The 25,285-nt window shown below is 43.8% G+C and overlaps 1 protein-coding gene across 8 annotated transcripts in view; it reads left to right on the plus strand.

Annotated features, from left to right (window-relative positions):
* Positions 1-1,436: 1,436 nt before the first annotated feature.
* The window catches only part of PARD3B (par-3 family cell polarity regulator beta), a 997,127-nt gene continuing 973,278 nt past the window's right edge, over positions 1,437-25,285 (plus strand). For 7 of the 8 annotated variants that reach the window (XM_053215665.1, XM_015074145.3, XM_053215667.1 and 4 more), the window contains exon 1: positions 1,437-1,690. In XM_053215665.1, the coding sequence (XP_053071640.1) occupies positions 1,571-1,690 (120 nt within the window). In that variant the 5' untranslated portion in view covers positions 1,437-1,570. The remainder of the gene's footprint in view (positions 1,691-25,285) is intronic. The other variant, XM_053215666.1, reaches the window with a different exon arrangement.

Consider the following 25,285-nt stretch of genomic DNA (forward strand, 5'->3'; position numbering starts at 1 on the left):
ATGAGCCACCCAGAAGCCCCTAAATGTGTCCTGACAAAGAAACAAATTCTTTTGTAGGAAAACACATGATGTAGCCCTGAGTATGGTGCTGGATGTACTAGACTGCTGGAAAAACAATTTGGGGAGACCAGAAATTTAGCATGGGAACAACTGAGTTTCTCTGAGTACAACTAACTTCATGGTCAGTTCAGTTCCTTAACCTCCCTCAGCACCATTCTTCATGCACAAAATTGGAAAAATAATACCTTACGGGGTTGTTGTTAGACTCAAAGGAGCTCATTGATCTGTGACCTAAGAACGACACAATTTTTTTTGAATTCTTTTTTCAGATACTCCTATTTCAATTGGTGGTGGACACATGCCTCCCAAATCATGAGCCTTCACGTGTTTAAAATTGTTTTTCTAGTCAAATGCACAAGAGGAGGCACATTTCTGAAGGATGTATGTAAAAATGGGCTATCATGTCTGGGTCTGGAATGTTACCTTTGGGGAAAATCTCAGTGTCGTCTTCTGTAGAAGGAAGAGTTCCACTCCCACGTTATCCCCAAGAACCCCTTGGAGGTTCAGTTTTGCCATCTCAGGACTCCAGAGGACAGAATCGGTGCTCTGCCTAAGACGAGGTTCCTGGCAGGCCCTTGGGTCATCCCTGCAGCTCAGTACCTGTGAGCTGCCACTCCTCCGGTGTTTTTGGTGGGCGTGGCGACAAGCACCTGCTCTCAGGCTTTCCTTGAATCTCGCTCCAAGCCTTACGTTTTAACGGTGTAGCTCTGCAGTCTCCTAGCTAATCCCCCAAGGTTGCTTTATGAGATCCGGTTTCAATCCCCCGGTGGGTAGCTCTCAGGTCCCGTTACAATTCTCCAGAGCTCAGCGTGTGTGCAGGAGGGACAGAGCCAGGGAGAGATCGAGTGAGGGGACGAGGCTCCCGGGCTCCTGTTACCGGCTGCACGGGCCCCCGCCCCGCGCAGCCGAGTGCGCGGCGGGGCCCGGGAGCGCCGCGGCCCCTTTAAGAGCCGGGCCCAGGCCGGCCCCGGGGCCGCGAGAGCCCAGAGCGCCGCGCGCCGCCGAGGAGTTGGGATCCGGCGCAAAAGTTTCCTCCCAACTCCGGCCCCGCGCGCCGCCGCCGCCGCCCACTCCAGCCCGGGGCCTGGAGTCGGCCCCGCAGCCGCCGCCGCCGCCGCCAGGGCCGGGGCCAGGGGGCAGGGCCAGGGCCAGAGCTGGCCCGGCAGTTTCGCTTTGGCGGGCTCGGAGCAGCCGCCTTGTCCGGGCCCGAGCAGGAGACGGAGCAGGAGGAGGAGGAGCCCGGCCACAGTGCAGCCGCGTCCCTGGGCACCAGCTACCTGGGAGGTAGCCCTTCCCGCAGCCGCCCCCTTCCGCGATTGCCGCCCGCCCCGGGGCCGCCTGCGCCGGGAGGAGGGGCGCTGCCGCGAACCCCGGGCCCTGAGGGGGCGCGGGGGAGAGGTGCTCCGGGTCTCCGGACCCCCCCGCGCCGGGCGAACCCCCAGAGTGTGGGCTGCGCCCGTGGGGCCGGACACCTGTTCGGCCGGGCCCGGCGTGGGCGCCGGGGGCCAGGATGAAAGTGACCGTGTGCTTCGGCAGAACCGGCATCGTGGTGCCCTGCAAGGAGGGCCAGCTGCGCGTCCGGGAGCTCACGCAGCAGGCGCTGCAGCGGTACCTGAAGACCAGGGAGAAGGTGAGCGCTGGGGCGCGGAGTGGGGGCGCGGCTGTGGGGCGGGCTATCCGTGAGCGCACCAAGGCCAAGGCACCTGCCAGGTGCCCCAGGACCCGGTGGCGACGCGCAGAGGACACAACATCCAGACTTGATTGGAAGCTACCTGTGCCCGCCAACTTTCGTTGCTAGTATAAGTGACCTGGATGTCTTTGGGCGTTTGTGGGCCTTGCTTCTCAAAGGGTGCTGGGAGGCAACGCTGCATGGGAGTCCCTTGGGGGCTCGCTACAAATGCACAGTCTGATGCCCTCCTCCAGGCCCACTGCCTCTGAATCTGCTTTTAAACAAGCTCCCAGGTGATTGGAATGACTGTTAAAGTTTGAGAAGCACAGCTTTAGGTGTTTGAGAAAACGCTTCTCAAGGGAGTGCTGGAAGGTGCTGCTCAGTCAGGTGTGAATTTTGACCCCGGCTAAGGCCCGCCCCACTTTTGCTCCTTGGAGTTAGAAAGTTGATTGGTGCTAGCAACAGATACTCGGAAGTTACAACTGATGGAGCCCTTGGAATTTAATTTTCTGAGCTGTTCTCCATCAGTGACTGGGGCAGGAACTTACTTAGAAGGATGCTGTTTGCTTACACTAAGCCGTCCACCTTTGGAGTGTCTTTAGTTTAATGCCACATATTCTAGGAGTATTTACTAGTGTGTGCGCTGTGTCAGATCCTGGGTGACTGTTGATATAGTCATAAAGATAGTTCCCAGATCTGTCCCCGAAATCAGATATACGTAAAAGTTAAGTGATTAATACTTTTAAGTGTGCAATACGTGTTCAGAATTGGATGCTAGAATTCATATTAGCTGTTTGGGTAACATACTGGGACTCTGTCTCTTCTTCAATGAAATCTTTTAATGAAGGCTTCAAAGAGCACCTTTTAATTCTTTGAATCTTCAGATGGAACATCAGGCCCTAAATTCTCCTCAAACAGGACAAGTCATGAACTCTTGCTTTAGATGTCAGTGGCTCTCCATATTTGTTTTCATGGCGTGAGAACTATATAAATGGCCTATAGAAGTATATGAGTATCTACCCCATTTCCCCCCATTGTTTCAAAGTGTATGCTGTTCTGTGTTGTGTAATTCAGTTAAAAACTGATATTTGCTCAAGTAACCAATCCTCCTCCTGAACTTCTGAAAGGAAGCCTCTGAAAGTGAGCTAAGGTTAATAGTAACTACACTAACTTCTGAAAGTAAGCTAAGGTTAATAGTAACGACAGTATTCTAGACACGTTATTCAAGTAAATGTCATTGAAAGATTATCTTAATGAGGTGATAAACTTATTTTTATTTTTAACTCAGTATTTAAAATAATTTATGCTCTAACATCTTGTATATTTGGAAGTTTAGTATGTGGAGCTGTCCAAGCAAGTAATAGAAGAAGTAAGCTACATACTTATAAATGACATGCAGGGTAAATTAGTTGAAATTTACCTAATTCATCTAGATAAACTAGATGAAATTTGGTGCACTTATAATTTGATCTTAAAAGGTGTTAAAAAGCTATTGATATTCTGTACTGAAAGCATAATTTATAATATCAGAACCTATAATGTAATTGTATTGATTAATTTACTATTACCAGTTATTACATTTTTCTGTGTTTACATTTATATATTAGCACATAGGACATTTAAAGGTCACCCACAGTTTATAAATTCTCCCTCCCTCCTTTGGCTTTTAAAATCTCAATTTAGTAAGTGGCAAGTGATATTTTCTCTCTCCCTAAATATCTCTCTCCCATAGTTTCATTTTAAATAGCATTGTATTCATAACAAGGCTTAACTAACATTAAATGGGATTCCTAATGGAACTAAAATGTCAAGAAATAATCTAACAAATTCCATGCTTTCATTCACTGAATTTAGAAAATAATGGGAAAAGACCAGAAATGTCAAAATTCAATTTGAAAAACAACTTGTCACAAATTCACTTTCTTTAAATCAGTGAAAGAAATTTAAAAGGCTTGCTCCCCTGGACAGCAAGATGTTTAGCCTTGCACTCAGCAATAAAAACATAATAACTAACATGAATTAGACTTACTGCTGCTATGCAGGCACTGTTGTAAGAACTTTACATATGTTAAATGACTTCATGAGACAGGTCCTAATATTTTCTTTTTACAGCAGGGAAAAAAGAGACACAGAGATATGACAGATGCATGGTCGAATTGAACCCAGGAACTGAGTCTGTAGTTCCTTACTCATAGTCACTAACTGCACTGCCCAGTAGGTTATTGTGCATTGGAATGTACCCATCTTATTTATTTTTTACAGTTTTTTTTTTTTCTAAAAGACCATTCCATCTATAAACTGCTGTGATCACCTATCAACCTAAAGAGGGGAATTTTATTTCTTGCAGAGAGTTGTGACATGCACAAGTTCCTCTTGATTGTATCTTATGCAGTACAGGTCTACATGTATTGGGAAGAAGTCTAATTTCTGAGCCTAATATTGCAGGATTTGCAAGTCAAGTATGAAAAACATTCCTTAGTCTGATTACAGATGGAAAAATGGACAAAATCTCTTAGATATTCAGGTGGAGAGTGCTTGAAAGAAAAAATTGGTGGGAACATGAATGTAAATTAAGCCCATTTCTTTCAGGGCCTTGAATAATTTAGATGGGAGAAAGGCAGATTTCAAGATTGAGGGTAGAGGTGAGGTATCTACAGTTTGGAGGGTAAGTGAAGCCATGAGGCCATTCTGGATTTTGTGGACAACATGTGAGAAGTACCAAACTTCTGCTGAGAACAAAGAAGACTGGTATTTGTGGAATGTGGGGAACCAGCTGAATCAGCATCAGATAAAGCCAGAATTGGGTAAGATGTTGAGGACTGTGAGGGGACTTTTGGGAAGGCTTTAATTATGTTTTGAAATCTGGGACTTTGAGTTTCCTATTGCCCCCTTCTCCCCTCCCTGCCATTTGATGAACTTGACGGAGAAGGTGAATTGACTAAGGGGCAAGAATTATGGGGTTGCTTGTCTTTGGATCCTCGTAGTTTATCAGTGTCCCAGGCTCTAAATCCAATTTACTTCAGTAGTTAGTGGAGAGGAGATTGTCTTCTCATGTAGTTCAAGGTGGAGATCATTGAGTAACTAGTTAAATTTATCATCGAAATTACGTGTCACAGGTGAATGGGTAATTGAGCCGTATCCTGCAGGGGCTCTCAACCCTGGCTGATCATTAGTTACCTCTAATTTATCATTCAACATTTTAAATAATACAAATGCCCAAGTCCCTTTCTCCAAGATTCTACTTCAGTAGGTTTAGAGTGGAGCCTGGGCATAGGTGTTTTAAAAAGATGATTTTAATGCCCAGCTTGGGCTGAGAACTACTAATCTACTGAAATCATCTGGTAAGGCTGAACTCACTTGATTTTAAACTCTTTTGATAGCAGATCCTGTGTTTTAGACCTCTCCAGATCAACCTATCATTAGCAATCGTCTCTCCTGCCATGAATGAAGTCTCATGGCAGGGTTCAAATAATTTATTTAATTGATCATTTATATATATATATATAAATTTCATACACCCACATGCAAACTAAATGAGGTTGAAGTGAATAAGGGAAAGACTTGTTTAGTAATGAGAATGTATAGTGTGTTTATGAGTCGAAATGAATGAGATAATGTGAACATTGAGGTCATGGGATAGTGGGTATGCTGGAATTTTAAGCTGATTTGTGGATTTGACTGTAGAAGAATACCTTTTTTTTTTTTTTAAGTAAAGAAACATTTGATACATTTGCCAGAAGGAATCTCTTCTGTGTTCAGATATTTTGAATTATTTCTTTTACCCTTGAGACCAGCTTCCCAAATCTGAGCAAGATAAGAGTAATAATTCTGTTTTCTGATAAATTGTGGGGTCAGCATCTAAAAACTTGTACAGTAACAAGAATCTGGTATATGGGCCTAACTGGAGGAATAGGCTGGAAATCCTGAATTCTTGAACTTTTTCAGTTTTTGATGTCTTGTTTCCAGATTTTAAGGTTCCTGTATACATAAACTAGGACCAGAGTGGATTCCTAAAATGCTTTTCAATTTTTTGGGCACTGATGTACTGGAGTGCTTCATTTCCTATTCATTCATTTCCTCTCTTCTCCTATTATGTGGACTCGATGTTTGTCCCCAGCATGTGGATAGGACTGACTCACCACCAGCAGGGTGCATGCTGCTAACTTGCTTTTGGTTCTTCACTTGACCTGCATAGAGCAGCCTCTGAGTTTACAGACACAGGGCTGGTGGGGCCCACTGGGACCCACAGACCTGGTTTTTCAATTCTGCTCAGTTTCACATTTTGACTGAGTTGCCATGTTTAAATATTTTGAGACTTCATGCAAAGATCCAGATTTCTGTCTTCTCTGGGCGGAAAAACAAATCGGAAGCTCTGACTGCATTGGGCTTTACTTTCCCACATAGCAACCATCAGTTGGAAACGAGACATCCCTCTTCTCTTTAAGCAGGAATCCTTCTGCTCTCTGCTCCATTATGGCCTCCCCAAAAGTATGTTACTACCTCAGGCTTACCTTTTTACTCTGTTGTTATTTTCTTTTTTATGGCCCATGTAAGCCATTGTTGCCCTTTGGCCTGCTGTAGGTATTTGAGTTTGTGGCCCCCAGACCTTCTCTTTTCCATTACACCTCTTTCTCTTCCCTCCTGTACCTCTCTCTGTCCTGGCTACACCTCTCCCTCTCCTCCTCCCCCACACCTCTCTTGCTCCCATCCCCACGCCCCTCCCCCCACCCATACTCCCACCATGACCTACATATAGGGTTTGCTGACCAGGATTTGGGCTGCAGTAATCGCTTCATGTTGGGAGCCACAGCCCTGATTTGTAGTTTGGAGCGCTGTGCTCAAATGGCTTAGTTAACCAAGTATTTATCCCATTCCCAGGGCATTCTGTGGCATAGATCCTCTGTGTGGAGGTTGGGCAAATGGTAATGTCAGATTTTTATGAGACTATGTTTTCTGAAGAAATTGGTTATTAAAATCATCTGAGGGGTCTATTAACTATGCAGAGCTTTGGATTTTCTCTTGGAAAGTCTAAAGTGGTAAAGTCCATAGAAACTTTTTGTGATGATGGAAATGTTCTATATCTGTGTTTTCAAACAGGGCACCCTCTAGCCACTTACGGTTTTTCAATACTTGAAGTGTGGTAGTGCAACTGAAGAACTGAATTTTCAATTTAAATTTAAGTGGTCACAAATGGGGGTGCCCGGGTGGCTCAGTCTGTTAAGCATCTGACTCGATTTCGGCTCAGGTCATGATCTTAGGGTTCCTGAGATCAAGCCTCGTGTCAGGCTCTGCACATCAGGCCCTCTCTCCCTCCCTCCCTCCCTCTCTCTCTCTCTCTCTCTCTCTCTCTGCCCCCCTCCTATGCTGTGTTTGCTCTCTCTCTCTAAATAAATAAACTTCAAAAAAATCACAAAAGGTCATAAGCAATTTACCCAAATGGACAGTTCAAGTCTAAGGCTCCTCTGCTGATTTCTCTCAGCTGCTTTTGGAAACAGCTGGTCTACAGCTCAGGTCCCAGGCAGTCCTTACGCTGACATTCTTACGGATGTGGCTATCCTGTTGGGAACTCTGGCATCAGAAAGGGGTCTGCATTTACCTTTTGGTATTCAAAGGTGGAAGACACAGCCTTTAAGACCTTGAATCCTTTACCTAGACATGAGCAAAACCCAGCTTAATTTTAAAGCAAGTTGAAGTCTGCTTGAGCGTTTTCGGTGAGATTTAGATGCTTTTGGATGAGCTCCTCCAGCATTATGGACCCAAATATCATCTCTCTAGCTCCAGCCCAGATCTCTCCTCTGAGCTCCAAACTCAAAGTAGCAGCTTCCTTGCCACCTTTGCTTGGATGTCAGGTAGGCATCTTATACTTAGCAAGCCCCAAACTGAACTCCTGACCCATACTCCAGATCTACTTCCCCGACAGTCTTCCCATCACATTAAATGGCAGTGCCACCCTGCTGGTTGTTCAGGCCAGAAATCCTTGTCACAGTTTGTGACTGCTCTCTTCCTTGTGTGATTAACTTGCAATCAACCTGCAACTCAGAGAGATTCCACTCTCCCAATACATTCAGAATCTCACTGCTTCTTTCCAGCTTTTCTGTTAGTGTGCTGGGGTTCATGGTATTTTTGTTTTTGTTTTTCCAGTGAATTTTAGTTTCCCTGTTTCTGCCTCATGCCCCCCACGAAAGGTCTTTTCTCAACACAAAAGCTAGAGTGACATTTAAAATTCTAGTCAGGTCATGTCCTTCTTCTACCCGAGATCCTCTGTTGGCTCCGGTCTCTTTCCGATGGCCTGTAAGATGCTACATGATCTGGGTATCTGTGCAAAAAAGTTAGCGAAGCAGGCCTGTGACTCCTATCTTTACACCTGCTTACAAGGCTGACTCTTGACTGGCATCTGGGAACTTAGATTTGTGGAGGGTTACCACCATTCTCTGAAAATAATGGCTTATGCAAATGGCTATTCTTTATGCAAACAATATGGTTTATACTGAACACCTGCTTTTTCTAAGGTCTGGAATTTTTGCACATGCTAGGCAGAGGGTCCCTATGTGACCAGCCCCCAGTGAAAACCATGGATGCTGAGTCTCGAATGATCCTCTCTGGTAGATGGACATTTCACACATGATGTCAAAACTTGTTGCTGGGTGGGGGGCGGTCTACTGGAAGTGGATCATTGGAAGCTTGTGCCTAGTAATACATCACAGCTATGAGAATGACTATATGCTGAGTCCTATGAGTCCTCCTGGTGAATCATGGAACCTGGGTGATCTTGGGGATCCCTGCACACCATCTCTTACCTTTCAGACCTCTTCTTCCATCCCTCTCCCATTCTCCCCCAGCCTCCTGATCTTGTGGCTGTTACTCCAACAATGCCAGCAGGTTCATACGTCATGTGCTGTTTTCTATGCCTGAAATGGTCTTCTGCAGTTACCCACCTGTCTAGTTTCCTCCTCTTTTCCAGCCTAAGATTGTTCCTGTCTTTGTCAAACCTTCCTGACCATACTGTTTATAATTGTGACCCCTCCAACCATCTCCTGTATTGCTCTTTCCCACTTTTTCTCCCCAGAAATCACCCCTCCCTATCATACTTCTTATTTTAACTGCATTTATTGTCCTTCTTTCCCCTAGAATGTTAGTTAAATAAAGTTGGAGATATTTGTTCAGTTTTGTTCATTGTTCAACCCCTAGCTCCTATGAGAGTGACTGGTGCTTAGTGGACTGATCGCAAACTCTTCTTGAACACACATGTATCCACTACTGTTGGTCACAGTTCTCTCTTGCTCCATTACAAACTACTTCATAATCCAGTAGCTTAGAATAACTCCAAATATGTGAAGAAGGCTCAGTGGGCTGTTTTCTGGGTCTGGGATGTTCCAGATTGGGCTCTTCATCCGCATGTCTGGTGCCTCAGCTAGGATGGCTTGAATAGAATATGTCTGGAGCCTTGGTTCTTGCTGTCGCCTGGGTCCCTGGGTTCTGTTCCATGTAGTCTTAGCATGTGATCTTCTTCATGTGGCCTCTTCCTATGGTCTCCTGGGCAGAGTAACCTGACTTCTCAAAAGGCAGCTCACGGCTCCAAAGAATTCCAGAGTGGAAGCTGCCAGGTATTCTTAAGACTTAGACCTCCAAGTGGCATGATGTTTTCTGCCATGTTCTATTAGTTAAAGCAAGTAACACAGTAAGGCCCAGAGTGAAGGGAGAGGATTCTACACAGAGCTGAATAACCATAGGTATGGTTGTTTGGAAGGGACTGCCAACATAACAGATCACATCCTTGGTGGGACAAATGTGAAGATTAATCAGTTGCTGTCTCTGTTTTTGATGAATTTTGCAGCCTCCTGGGGGATGAGGCCCACATGTGAATAAGCCAGTTTTATCCCAGTAGTATGTGTCCTGGGGTACAGTGTGGGCAAGGGATGCTGTTTGGAACAGAAGACATTGAAGCTGTTTTGAATGACGATGAGGAATTTGCGAGGTGGAAAAGTGAGGGAAGGCATTCCAGGTGGAGGGAACAAAGTGAGAAGGCATCAGCTGGTTGAGGGAGTTGTGAAAAGTCCGGCACCGCCCAGGAAGGAGTGAAGGTGCACAGAGTAACTGGGACCAGATTGTGAATGCGCTTAGGTGACACCCTAAGGGATTTTCATGGTTTCTTAATGTTATTATTGGTTTTTTATTACAAATATATTCGTGTTTTACTCACTTTGCATGTATGAAAGTATTTGCATGGATTTAAAAAATGGAGAGGATTTTGGAAAATTAGATTAAAAAATAGGTATTTCTGTTAAGGCCTCATTGCCCAATTGGTTACCCTGGTTCTCATACCTTCCCCAGATAAACTTTCAACAAGGTTATCAAGATGTGGGAGCTTGGTTATTTTTCAGTCCTTACTTTTGATGGTCTTTTAAAACTCCATATTCCCATGAACTTTCCAGGATTTTTAAACATATGTCTCTCTTCTCAGTCTTGCAGGTGCTCCCTACGCTGTTTCCATGTGTGCTGGTGCATCAGGCTCTGGGTTTGCTCTCAATGGGATCTCCTCTATTCTGTGGCTTCAACTGCCTCTAAATACACACTTCTACCCCTGAACTTCCATAGACCCTGATATCTACTTGCCTCTGGACTTTACCACCTTGGGGTTCTGCACACGGTTGAAGCCCAGTCTATTCTCTGTAAATCTGCTGGTCTCCACTTCTGCTGCCATCATTCACCCAATGTCTGATCCAGAAACCTGAGAATCCTCCGTTCCTTGGTGATCTTTCTTTCTTTATATTCTACCATATGTGTAGTTGGTCCAAAAGTTTCTTTGGTTCCAAGTAAATCTCCTGCATCTGCTTCTACCCTGAAGCCATGCCATTGCCCATTTCTGCTATGGGAGGCTGCCCCAGGCTGTTAACTGGCCTCTGCCTCCGCTGGCTCTGGACTCTCCCAGACCATTTTCCACTGAGGACCTTATAGCCACAAATCTGATACTATATGAAGTACTCCTGGGAATATTTAAAGAGTTCCCCATCGCTTTTAGGTGAAAAGGCAAAACTTTGCCCCTGTCCAGTGTCTTTATGCCCTTCCGATTCCTACATGCGGTTTAGTGTTCTTTCACACTTTCCCCACCCCAGGTAAATCCTGCCCATCCTTCAGGATGAGTCTCCAATTTCCTCTTCCTTAGGAATCTCGTCCCTCCCTGCCCCTGCTTACTGTCACTTAGGGATTTCATTCTTGTGTTCTCAGAGCTCCCCATTCTTGTGCTTTTATTTTGGAAACTACATCTTACATTTTACTCTTCGGTAGTCAGAATCTACTAACTTAACAGGCAAAGCCCAAGTGACAGTGGCTTATCACCGCAAAGGGTTCTCTCTCCGGTACACACAACCCCCTCCCCAGTGTGTGCTTTGGCCTCGGGCTTTTCCATAGATCTGCACTCTGCTGACTGATGAATGAAGAGAGCACGGCAGATGCCACAGGAGATTTGTGGCCTGACCTTCCTGTGGCAGATAACACTTCTTGCTAGCATTTCACTGGTAAAACTGGCCGTGAGCCCCATCTGGATGCAGTGGGTTAGGAAGGTGGTCCACCTGGGATACCGGTGAGCAACTAGCCAAGCTCTGCCATCTACTGCAATCATCTTGTCTCCCCTCTGTGCTGTGAACTATTCAAAAACAAGGAATGTTTCTTTTTCTTATTTTCCCATCCCTGTTTTTAGCGTATAGCTGACATGTAGTATGTATACCATAGATGCTTGTGAAATTATATTAAATTTCACATTGCTTTCTTGCATAAAAATGAGAATGACCTTGTATTCAACGCAAAGTTTTATGAGTTTGGAATCATTATATGTGGTATTTTTTTTTAAGTCTAAATGCAACTTTTCTCTTGATTGTCTTCAACTACCTCATCAAATCCACATTTGCTGTAGGCAGTCATTTAGTGGTCCATTATATCTGCCATGCTGATTGTCTTAAATAGCAGCTTCGAATTCTGACAGGTTGACTCACTTCTCAGATTTTTGAGACTGAGTACTCTGTAGTTCTGGATTTTCAAGGAAAGAATATCATCCTTTTGCTTCCTGAGGATTTGTGCCATGCTGTTTCTTTGAACAATGTTTGATTTTCATTGTCTTACTCATTAATTTCCTGTTGGTTTTAAAAATGAATCTGGATTATCTTACTTGGGATGGATTCGTTCAGTTCGAAAGGCATGGTTTTCTGTGTCTGAGGGGCTGCCAAATTAGGTTTGCCTCCTGTCCCTGGGCTCAACCATTCTTTTGATTGCCAGACTTTCACCTTTTGGATTGCCATGAGATGGAATTTCAAGATACCAAAAGACAGTCTGATTATGAAGGGTTCGCTCTCAATTTAGTCCCTATCAGATGGAGTGCTGGACATACATCCAGATAAATACCCTCTATACTCCCCCTGTCTTCTGCCTCAAGTGAGGGTATTAACCTTGCCGGGTGGTCCTGGGCCCTGGAAGAATTGCTGGGGGTGGGGGGGGGGTGGTGGGCGCTTGGTGATGGAAGCAGATAACAGAGGAGATGTCCCAGCTCTTGGCTAAGCCACTGTCAGCTAGACCCGAGAACGACATGGACCGGGAAAAGGATCAGACCCATTTTATTGCTTCATTTGAGGCAGAAATTAAGGTTTTATGGGAGCTCTTCTAATAGACTTCTGATGCCTTTTAGGGAGATTTAGGATTAGTTTTTTTTTTTTTTTTTACTTTTTAATTTATTTTTAAATCAAAGTATAGTTGACATGCAATGTTACGTTAGTTTCAGGTGTACAACCTAGTGATTCAACAAGTCTATATGTTATGCCAGACTCGCCAAGAGTAGCGACCGTCTGTCACCCCACACTGCTGTTACAGTGCCATTGATCATATTCCCTGTGCTGTCCCTTTCATCCCCATGAGATTTAGGGTAAGTTTTGCCACTATTTGTTTTTACAGAGACCTGAAGCCTAGAGACGGTGACAGGGGATATATAGATATAATTGATACTCCTTCCTCTTCATAGAGAGGTGGCCTGTTTTGGGGAAGGGATGCAGAGACAGTGGGGTTTCTGACTTAAAACTACAGTCCCTTAACCGCATCTTCACATAAAACATATGTTGTGTATTCAGTGAGGCCTTAGGTTTCCAAGTAGTGGACACTTTGCTATGGTTATCTGAACGTAAGTGTCACTTCAGTCACTTGAGAGAGGATTTAGACAACGACTTTGGGTCAAGCATTGTGTTTTGTGCTGGGATTATAGAATAAAGGCATAGTCCCTGCCTCTGTCAGGCTTGTAGAATTCGAGGGCAGAGAGAACAATGTAAATAAACCAAACACAGTGTGGTAGAGGGCCTGTGAGTGGTGGATGAAGGGAGCCACTGAGCTTGGCTTTGCTTGGAGCAGGGAGAGATGGGCAGTGGTGCAGGCTCCACCTGGGGAGATGTCCACGAATGGACACGAATGTCCATGAATGGACATTGGCCAGAGCAGTAAGGGTGGTGAGAAGCATTGGAGGGAGGAGAAAGGGAGAAGGGAGGTGTGGGGGAAGGAGAGGGAGGTATGAGTATGGGGGGCTGTTGGGGAGGGAGGGAGGGAGAGAGGAATGGCTAGCCTGTGACTGAGGGTAAAGTGTTTTTTTTTCTGGTGGGGGTAGGTGAGGGTGGGGGGAAGGATAGCATAGAATGTTTTCTAAGGTGACTGTGGGAGGGAGGGGTAGGGAATGAGGCCGTGAGAAGAAGGCAGGGTCAAAGCCAGGAGGCTTTTGTTATGATGAGCTAAAGAGCTTGAGTTGTCAAGGAAGCATTCTAGTCAGGGTGGTGATATTGTCTGATTTGCCTTTTTGTGTTGGTTGCCCTGGAAGATGAAGATGGGGCTGAGACTAGAGGTGGACCAATTGATCCAGGTCCCTGCCTGGGAGTGGAGGATAGGCCTGTTGAAGCATAAGAGGAAATGGGCTTTGAGATTTTGGGGGGCGGAGGATTGGACTTGGGAGTTGACTCGGAATAGTAAAGGAAGTGTGGGTGGAAATGGGGAGAGGGGGCAGTATGAATTCTGCATTTCGATGAATACCCTGTGTTTTGGGCGTTGAGGCCTGGGGATCCAGGGACCAGTAAGAGATGGTCTGTACCCCCAGGAGCCCCACAGATAAGGGGAGGAGAGGTGGGAGACTAAGGACAGTTGAAAAGGTGGCTGGGGCATGTTGAGCGCCTGGCTGAGATCGTAAGTCGTATGTTCATAAAGATGCCAGTCTTTGGCATTATTTGCCTGGCATTAGATTAGAGCCTTGATTCAAGAGTGAGATTTGAGGGCAGATGTGGAAAAAATGTGGCATCCGGAAATGAAAGTGGTCAGGCCGGGGTGATGGATCTATAACATTGGTGGCTTTCAGACAGCTGTGATAGAGATTCACAGTGGCTAGAAGCCCTCTGACCGCCCCTCTGGACGCCCCCTTGCTTGACCCTTCTGCAGCCTCCTTTGCGACCTAGGAGGCTGAGCAGATGCAGACTTTCTGACTCTGAGTTTTAGCTGTTGGGGAGGCCCCAGCAGGAGAATGGAGGGTGGGCAACCCCCTTCCTGCCTGGTCACCGAGGGTTAGCTATCCCCCTTCACTGAAGGTTGCGCCTCCTGTTGGAGACACCCTCCTTGTGCTCCTCTCTCCATGGTATTGACATCCACTCCTTTCTCTGTCCTTTGGGTCCTGGATGATGGCAAGGGCTCACCACTGTTACTATCCCTTAATGTTTTCCCTTAACCTTGTGCAAACCTTTATAGTTTATTAAATATCTAATAGTTTATTGAGTGAACCATCTGTTTCCTGCCAGGATTTGGATTAACAAATACAGTAGTAATAGGTTTTCCTTCACGAGCCAGTATCTATAACCCATATATACAATTGAAAAATAAGTCTTCTGGGGGTACTTACTCTAACTATAATTTATGCCTCTACTTTTTTTTTTATGCTGTTTTATTTTTTAAAAGTTGTTAGGAGGTACTGATTTGATTTTACTACCCACTAATAGGTTAGGGCCCAAATATTTAGGGACTACCTGATATTTAGGGAGCTTGGATGGGTCATCAGGTCATGTGACTCTAGAAATCCTTACAGCTCTAAAATCCTGTTGCTTTCGGATTGAAATAAACTGAGGCTGAAGGTAAATTCCTAATATCAAGTATGCATTGAAAGGGTTTAAGTTACAATCTGTGGATTATAATGCTAACTTCCTTTCAAAGATAAGATTTGGGTCTTGAGACTTGTGAATGGCCAGCATGTGAGCTGAGAGTCATCTGGGCCCAGCATTCACATGGCTGGATAAAAATCTAGAAGGAATCACAAGATTTATAATTGTCATCCCATATTTTCTTTGTAGAGACATAGTAATAGTATTGGTAACTTTAAATATTAGCTTCTTTCCTTTTGTAGCAAAGAGTTGAAGTGCAAGATGGAAAAATAATCCTTGTCTCTGTATTTATAGGCACATTTCTAGAGATTCAGTGGGCTTGAGTTTTGACAGCAGTTATTAGATGGGACACATTTTCCCAGAACCTTCGAAAAACTAACCCTGCAGTTCAGAAATTTCTACGAAAAACTTTTTGCTGATTTTTTTTTCATTTTTAGTATGGATACATGTCTCCCTGACTGGATTGTGAAGCCCTGAAGAAGATGGGTTGTGTGGTATGGCACAACTAGCTTTGCATTTTAGGTCTTTTCCTCTTTGGTCCACTTCTTGTCTGTGGGTGAGAAGGACTCCTGGGAAACGTGAGTGGGGACAGTGACTCTGGTTACCCTATTGCTTTACTAGTTTCCTGGGGCTGCCATGACAGAGTTCTGCAACCTGGATGGCTTCACGCAACGGACATTTACTTTTTCACAGTTCTGAAGGCTAGAGGTCCAAAGTTAATGTGTTGGTAGCCTCATGGTACTTTTGAAGCCTCCGAGATCCAGCTTCTGGCAGCCCCAAATACTCCTTAGCTTGTGGCAGAGGAACGCCAATCTGTGCCTCCATCTTTCCATGGCTGTTCCCTCTGTGTCTCACTGTCTCTTCTCTTAGAAGGACACCAATCCTATCTGATTAGGGTCCACCCTAATTTGATTTGATTACACCTGTAGAGACTCTGTTGCTAAATAAGATCACATTCACCAGTACCAAGGGTTAGGACCTCAACATATCCTTTTGGGGGACATGGTTCAATTTATAACAATTGCTGGTCAGTTTCAAGCAATTTTTCTAGCTTTTCCACTGAGAGACATTGGGGGGAATTCTGTTGATTCCCCTTTGCCTTCCCCATAGTGTTACTGTCTTTATTCCTCACATGTTTGCTCCAAAATTGTTCACAGATAACTTGCTATCTGTTTTATTGAGAAACCAAAGCCGTATGGTCAGCTCCCACTTACTACTACCCTTTCCACTTAAATACTCTGAAATCTGTGCTCTTGTTCTTCTTATCTGCCTCTTCAGGTGACCTTTTTGAGACTCAGATTTGTCCTAAATTTCATCTTGTCTCCTGTCCTTTGTGGTCTGGCTTCATCAAACATTGATAGAAGCCTAGTGGCTTGTGTGAACTGCACTCATTATTCAGCCTATAATTAAGTTAGCCTGGAGTTTGCCAAGGGGGGCTGGGGTGGGTATTTTCAAATACCTGTCATGTGCCATACCACCCAATCCCTTTTCTTCAGGGGTTCACAATCCAGTCAGGGAAACGTGTATGCGTACTGAAAATGAAAAAATCAGCAAATAAGCACCAAATGAGTTCTCTGGGCATTCAGAAGGGAAAGCCTCACAGTGGACTAGAATGGCCAAATGTTAAAAATGGATAGAATTTAGATAAGTGTAGGACAGGTGGAGGGGTGGGGTGTGTCCTATGGCAGAGACAGAGGGCATAGAAACATTGCGACACTTCTCAAATTTACTGGTCCCGACATCCCTTTTTGCCCTTACATGTAGAGGGCCTGAAGGACCTTTTCATGTGGATTATACCTATTTATAGTTTCTATAGTAGAAATTAAAGCTGAGAAAACAAAAAAAGCATATCTGATTGATTTAAAAATAACAAAGATCATAACAAGTTAAGCTCACCCTTATGGATATGAAAAAATATTTTCCAAAAACAAAAGAAAAATTTAGTGAGAAGAGAGGCACTGCATAACATTTTTTTTGGTAAATCTCTTTGATTAGTTTCTCCAATCTGCTTTCTCATTCGGTCTGTTGGAGTTGGTTGTTTTGGTTGAAAAATATGAAGAAAATCTTGCCTCACATAGATACGTGCTTGGAAAAGGGAGGAGCGTTTTTTAATTTAAGTCCTTTCTAGAAAAAAGTTTATTATGAGAGAGGGAGAGAGTGCAAGTGGGTTGAGAAGACAGAGAGAGAGGGAGGGAGGAAGAATCCCAAGCAGGCTCCATGCTGTCAGCGCAGAGCCTGATATGGGGCTCAGTCTCAGGAACTGTGAGATCATGACCTGAGCTGAAATCAAGAGTTGGACGCTTAACTGACTGAGTTACACAGATGCCCCAGAAGAGGGAGGAGCATTTTAGTAGCTTTTCAGGTAATTGTAGGTATGCTTTTTGTACACTACATGCAAATTCAACACATGGTTTGTTTTTGTACCTTTCTCTTGCATGTATGTGTTATATCACAGTTTCTGTGGGTTAGGAACCCACAGTTAAGCTGTGCCCTCTTAGGACCTCCACCAGCTACAGTCAGGATGTCAGCTAGGATGCCTTCTCAGGAGGCTTGGCTGGAAAGTAATCTGCCTTCTAGGCTCACGCAGGGTTTGGGAAGAATTCCTTCCTTGCAGCTGTAGGACTAAGGGCCCTGGCTTTTACTGACTACTGGCTGGTAGCCAGCACCTGGAGGCTACCTTCCTTTCTTAGAGGTCACTTGCAGTTCCTTATCATGTGGACAGTCTGTTACTACTTCATCAAACCCACAAGGAGGCTCTCTAAAGCACCTTGGCCAGCAAGACAAATCTTCTAGAATATACTAATGGGATTATGATTATAAACATGAAAATCATGGGATTCATGATTATAAACATCTTAGTGATGGTTTTCTTAAAGGATAGTTGCAGTGTGGAATCTGAAATTATACCAATGAAATGTTCACAGTCACATTATAATTCATCAGTTTGTATTGTACTTGGAATAGACCTGTTATCCATGCATGATCTTTAACATCCTATATTGTGGTTCACTGAGTTATGCCAGTCTTCCAAATGTTGACACGTTTTATTATACAATTTCAGAAACCACATACATGGATATTACCATCAGTTTCATCTGAAAGGTACATGTTTTGGAAAACTTTTGAGCTCATTGTAGGAGATATAGGTTTTCTGAAATTTTGATTTTTGCTTTATTATTGGCAACAAATAACTGTCATTTATTTTCCATTAAGTGCCTTGGTTTACATCTTTCATTTTTGAGAAATATCGAAATATCTGCCAGGGGTGCCTGGGTGGCTCAGTCAGTTAAGCGTCCAACTCTAGATTTTGGCTCAGGTCCTGACCTCCTGGTTCGTGAGTTCAAGCCCCACAATGGGCTCTGGGCTGACAGCCTGGAGCCTGCTTGGATGTCTCCCTCCCCCTCTCTCTGCCCCTCCCCCGTGCGCTATCAAAATAAATAAACTTAAAAAAAGAGAAGTATCTGCCAAAAGCTCAAGTATACATAACCATAGTTTGTCAGTCTTTCAAATGAAAATGGTACTCCATGGAAAAACCAGTTCGTTCCCCTCAACTTAAGAAATCATACAGTGCTTTTCCCTGAGGTAACCATTGTACGTTAGTATACAGAAATGCTTTATGTGTACTTTGTATTTCTTCACATACGATGTAAAAAAAGATGTGAAATCAAGGGTTGAGCATTTATAAAATTGTGTTGCTTCATCAAAGGGATTCTTAAGTTAGATTGGCCCTTTTTTGAAAGGGCAAATGAGTGGCAGTGACGATAAATAAATGACGACTAGTATAATTCACTGCCTTTTCTTTTGAAGAAGGTCTTGAGACCCTCCAGGGGTTCATAGACCTCTCTTTGAGAAAAGCTTGCTGAAGTATAGTATTGGAAACATGTTCTCAATGAGTTCAGGCACTGTTTTCTTGGGTGGGTAAAGCTATTTCTCTTGGTCTACAAATCTATTCACTATGAACTTCAAACATTTTTTTCCCACAGTCTATGCCTATGATTTTATTCCTTTTTAAAACAGAAATAAACAAGTCAGTTGCCATGTAATTAATATTGGGGAGGAAGAATGTTTTGTCATCTAACTGGGAACTTCTAGGATATGGCAACATAGAGTAGAAATAAATTGTAATTTTCTGATAGAAATATTTCATCTGTTCTTAATGTTCTTTAATGTAAAAAAAAAACTAAGAATGGACATATCAGTCTTGAAATTGCATATTTCTCTGAAGTAACAATTATAAAACTTACTTAAAACATTTAAAATATATTTGAGATGGGTGCCTGGGTGCCTCAGTCTGTTAAGCACCTGATTTTAGGTCATGATCTCACAGTTTGTGAGCTCCAGCCCCACATCGGGCTCTGTGCTGGCAGCTCGGAGCCTGGAACCTGCTCAGATTCTGTGTCTCCCTGTCTCTCTGCCCCTCCCCTGCTCACTCTCTGTCTCTCTCTCTCAAAAATAAATAAACATTAAAAAAATTAAAAAAATATATATATATTGTGAGAGTACCAATTGGCATTTGGGGCATTCTACTTTCAGTATGCTTTAATAGGAAAACAGCACAAACCTCCACTGGAGTAGGTGATTGCAAGAAATGGTGGAAATTTGATTAACAGAAACATTATAGCAAAAGTTAGGAACATTATTTCATATTTTAAAACCCCAAATGTATCACTATTTAATTTTATTTAGTTAATTTATTTATTTTTAAATTTTTAATGTTTATTTCTGAGAGAGAGTGTGAGCAGGGGAGGGGCAGAGAGACAGGAAGACGGAAACCAAAGGACACTCCAGGCTCTGAGCTGTCAGCACAGAGCCCGACGTGGGGCTCGAACTCATGGACCTGGAGGTCACGACCTGAGCTGAAGTCAGACGCTTAACCGGCTGAGCCACCCAGGCGCTCCAAAATGTGTCACTATTTTAAATGGCATACCAAAAAAAAAAAAAGTTAGCATTTAAATGACAATATTTCTTTTATTTTTAAAGCAGTCATTCACTGATCATTGGGAGTAGTGGTGCTGAATTAATTAGAGTTTCACCCAAGGTCAGGGGCAACCTGACGTGTTTTGCTTTTTTTTTTTACTGCACAGTTTCCATATTCAGGCTTTTTTCCCCCAGTGTATATTTTGTTTATTTTTATTTTTTCAAGTTTACATCCAAGTTAGCATAGAGTGCAACAATGATTTCAGGAGTAGATCCCTTAATGCCCCTTACCCATTTAGCCCATGCCCTCCAGCAACCCTCAGTTCTTTGTACTTAAGAGTCTCTTCTGTTTTTTCCCCCTCCCTGTTTTTATATTATTTTTGCTTCTCTTCCCTTATTTTCATCTGTTTTGTATCTTAAATTCCTCATATGAGTGAAGTCATGATATTTGTCTTTCTCTGACTAATTTCGCTTAGCATAATACCCTCTAGTTCCAACCACATAGTTGCAAATGGCAAGATTTCATTCTTTTTGATTGCTGAGTAATACTGTATTGTATACATATACCACATCTTCTTTATCCATTCATTTGTTGATGGACGTTTGGGCTCTTTCCATACTTTGGTAGTGTCGATAGTGCTGTTATGAACATTGGGGTGCATGTGTCCCTTCGAAACAGCACTCTTCTATCCCCTGGATAAATACCTAGTAGTGCATAAACTTAGGCTTTCTTGAGAAGTGCTTCCCTAAATATTATCAATTGTCTCCATGTGTCTAGTTTATTCTGTCTCTTATATTTTTAAAAAATCAAAGGTGATGATCCCTCATTTTTTTATAGAGGGGCATCTTTTTGCTATAATTTAGATGCTGTTTAAAAATCATAATGCCTTTCTAAACTTTGATTCGCGGAGAGCAGATTTGTGCAGTATAAACATTTACTATGTAAGGATATGAACACATAGGTTGACATTCCAAGACAAGGCGTATAGTAGAGCAGGGATCATCGGATGAAAGACATCCTGTGGCTGTTAATTGGAAAGTGTGCGAACTGAACATCCTGCATCCGTGCGGCAGACGGTCTCGGGCAGCATGCCTGTTATTTTCGGTTGTGGCTGTGTTTTTAGGTAATAGTTGTAGCATCACAGGATCACTTAGTGTTTGTCTTTGTGACTAAAAACTGTCCGGAGAGAATTTTTGTTTCTTTCCCCTTTGGCCTTAACGTCACGAGGAGCACCATTTTGAACGTTATTTTAAATTGTTCTAAGCGGCCATGATGAAAACTAATTGGGGAGAGGGGTCAGGGCAAAACAAGAAAGCTACATGTTGGGGCAAAAAGCGGGGAGATGCTTGGTGTGGGACGGCTTCTGTACACTGTGGGCCGCTTGCTCCTTAGAGCCTTGGTGATCAGCGCTGTCAGCGTGGCACAAAACCAAAATCTTCTCCCTCCTGGGTTGCCATGCTGCTCCACGTTTGGGCCTAGAATATTGAGTTCAGGGTTTTAAGCGTGTGGTAAAATTTCTAACGGGGCTGTGCAAGACTCTGAGTAGCGGTTTGGATGGTCTGCTCTGTGCTGATGGGGTCACAATATTGGGCCCCTCCTGAGAAGGTAAAGTCCGAAAGGGGACGAGGAACCCCAAATTATGTACGGTAATGTGATGAGCTCAGATAGCAGTGCAAAGGAAAGCTTTTTGTGCCCTGAGTGTGGCCAGCCTTGCCTTCTGAGAGTATCTGGTAAACTCGGTGAATTTGTGACTGTGAGAGGTGGCGTAGAGGGAAGTATAAAGAACTTGGCCGTGTTTATGAGGTTTGGGCAGACCATACCTCACCTTCAGGGCTGATGATGGGAAGACTGCACAGCTTTGTGCCCCCTTCTGTGATCAGCTTGGCAAAGAATAGTGGGCGGAATGAAGCCTGACAACTTGGTTTTCCTCATCAGGATCACATCCGTCTGGCTGGATGAGGGGGCTCAATTTCTGAGGGCAGATAGTTGAGAATGTTGTGGTTTGGGGACGTCTCCATTTTGAGAGCCCTGATTGCCTGGATAGGAGCTTTATTCTAAAGGCGAGAGAAAGCGGTGATAATGATACAGTAAAAGAAGCCTTTGAGGTGGACTGACTGGGGCCCGGTGTACAGGATTCACTGGAAGTGGGAAAATGAAGAACAAACAGTTAGCTTTTATAACCGAGACGTGTAAATCCTGTTGGTATTAGCTTTGATTTCTGTATACTTTATTTCTGCTACTTCAGGCAATATTTAGAATAGAAAATCCACTAACTTAGACTGGCTGGCAAAGAAAGTAAAATAGATCCACGCGGGGTTTTGGGAAAAGCCCTGGACTTGGCGTGTAGGGCCTGGGGTGTAGTTGAGCTCTTCTATGCATGTGAACGAGCTCTGAAACTCTGGACGAGGTCCTTGAACTCTCAAGACCTCAGGCATAGAGTAGCTTATTTCTAAGTCTCCCTCCCAGCCATAAAACTGAGTTTTAGTGTCTGATTTATTCCACTCAAGTACACATTTCTAAATAGTAACCTCTACATACTGCCAAGGAGTGGTCGTTTAAGGGCCTATTATGATGAAGTATGATGAATAGATGACTCATTTACAATTAACAGCATAGATTTCCATACAAGCAGTTTCTGATTCTGTATCTCTCCCAGTAGCTCCCCCCTCCCCCTCAAGTAGGATTAAGCTGTTGAAATCTTGTTTGCATCTTTAATTTATCTGGGAAATTAATTTTTCTGAGATCTACATAATTCATCTCCCTAATTAGATTGTAACCTCCTTGAAAGTAAAATGCTTTGTTTGGTTCCGTTGGCTTGTTTGTTTTATTCCGTCACAATAGCATTTAAATAGCACTATGCATACAGGAAGCACTTAATAAAGCAAATGGGTGAACAGCTGGAGCAAAAAACTTTAGCTCAGATCAGAATGCTGTGGGCTCCTCAGTATTGTAACATGAATTAATAAAGATTTAGGCCTATGATATTTTTTTGCTGTTCTGCATTAAATCATGTGTTTGCAATTATCACTGCTGTGGCTGCATGTAGGTATGATGGAGAGGGACAGTCTGAAGTCAGGAAAGGTCCCACGGTGTACTGCTGTATAGGACATTGATAGGAATTGGTTTATAATCATATAACCTTTATTCTCTATACGGAAAGGAAACCTCCATTGCCAGAGATGAGTCTTTCAGGCACCACATGGATCCAAAACAGTGCCCAGTGATTGGGGAGGGGGAAGCAAAATCACGAAATCAGGAGTTTAGAGGTCACAGCGGTTGTTTACATTGAGAATGAAACACGTTGTCAGTCCTCTAGACGGAAGGAGAAGAATGCTTTTCTTGACTAGAGATCGTTCTTGAGATGAAAGCTTTCTAAGATATGATGGGCTTGGCTTCTACATTCAGTTTCTTTGGGCGTCAGAGACAAGAGGATAAAGAAAAGCTTGAAGGTGGATGAAGGGGAGGGTGCCTATAGTGCTGACGAAGGAAACGTAGCAGACTTTGTTAGGGAAAAGCCATCAGGGAAATAACCCAGCTGGAGGGGCTCTTTATCCAGGGAGGAATGAGACCACTACCTACATCGGTAGCTCCCTAGACCTTCCTTATGTTTTACCCCAGGGTATTCACTGATGTTCATAACAATAAATCTGACCTGAGGTTAAAGTGAATGGGGATATTAGATCTTTGTTATAGGACATTGTGTCAGAAGTCAGTTGAAACAGGTCTTTACATATTTAATTTCTTTTTTTCATTTTATTTTTGTTTGAGAGAAAGAGAATTCCAGATAGGCTCCATGCCCAGCACAGAGACCTGTGTGGCGCTCGATCCCACGGCCCTGGGACCATAACCTAAACCGAAACCAAGAATTGGTCCCTCAACCGACTGAGTCACCCAAGCGTCCCAATACTTAAGTTTTTAATCAGACATACTTCTATAAACATAGTAAGTGTACATATGTTTTCCTGCCACTCTCTTGGTTATCTGACCCTCTGAAGAACTGAGGTAAGGAGGTGGAGACTCCAGATAGCTGTTTAAATTTTGTATGTAAAAATCATAAAGTTGATTATTCATTCATTGGCTGGCAAACATGTCAAAAGCTTTGCCAGCCGATGGAGATACAGTAAGGATATTATATGGTTCCTGGCCTCCTATAGGAAAATACAGTTCTGTCTGACACTAGGTGTCCCCTATAAAGTTATCATATCTCCAAGATAACCACTGTGTTCAGGGAGCTAGAATTTTAAGAAGTCCTCCTAGAAGAGGTGACACTTAAGACTTCTCTGCTGTCTTATTGACTCAAAAAATTACCTGTGGATAAAGCTGTTGACATAGATGACTGAGGACAGCCTAACTTGACTGGTTGCTGTACTCTTCCATCCTGTCTGCTCTTCTGTCCTCAGTCCTGGGTGGTTCTTTAGTGCAAATACAACGCTGACGTGAATTGTAGGAAATACTCTGGAATTGCTCGAGTCGTCAACTCTGCAGTCTATACACTTATCTACACTGGTTTGCACCCTCGCTGTCTTTCCCACTAGATCGTAAGCTCCTTTGTGGGTGTGATGATTATAGTGAGACTGATTTCTGCAGTGGTGCTGCTGATGATAGCTAACGTCCTTTGGGCATTACTCAGCACCAGACAGCGTGTATGCATTATCTCATCTGATGCCTACAGCCTCCGAGATGGGCGCCGTTGTTCCTTCCTGTCTTACTAACGGTGTCATTGAGACTTAGAAAGGTTAGGTGACTCTCCCACATCAGTCGTCATCATAGTGGCATAGATGGTCAATTGTCTGTTTTTTGTTTTGTTTTTGTTCTGTGTGTGTGTGTATGTGTGTATGTGTATCCACATAATTTATATCCTTCCTCCCTGCCACATGTGCAGCCAGTACAGGTTTTGTTTGTGGTAAATACTTAGTAAGTGATGGATTCTGCTTGGGAAGGAGGTGACGCTCCCCAGTTTGTCATTGTTCTGGTTGGCATTCTGTCAGAGTGGCCCCCAGACGCCCTCGGTGCTAAAGTATTGAGAGCCAGGTCACTCCTGGTCCTTCCCCCTTGATCGTCTGTCTTTTATTTTGCCATCACTGGCTCTTCTCGTTTGTAAAGTCTGTAACTCACCACTCTCACTTGGCTTTTGCTCTTAGGCCTCACTGTGTGCATGCCTGTGCTGTCACCGTGGCTAATCCCCAGCCCCTTCCTGTCTCCGTGGAGCCCTGCTGAGGGCAGCGTTGACCACTTTTCTTACTCGTTTCACCCTCTCTTCCTTCTCCTAAAGAGCCTCCAGTGTGGTCCGGCAATGCAGAGGTTGGCCAACTGGGCATTTGTTCTGCTTATAAACCGACAAGTCATTTTGTGTCAGAGTGCCCTATTTTGTCCTTTCTTTCTGGCTTTATCCCTGGGTGAGTGTGTGGGTCCTGGGATTTTACTTGGTCCTCAAAGGTTGTTGCTTGTCCCAAGTTGGAGCTGTTTAAGAACCATGGT

This window comes from Acinonyx jubatus, chromosome C1 (genome assembly GCF_027475565.1).
Source record: "Acinonyx jubatus isolate Ajub_Pintada_27869175 chromosome C1, VMU_Ajub_asm_v1.0, whole genome shotgun sequence".
Taxonomy (NCBI): domain Eukaryota; kingdom Metazoa; phylum Chordata; class Mammalia; order Carnivora; family Felidae; genus Acinonyx; species Acinonyx jubatus.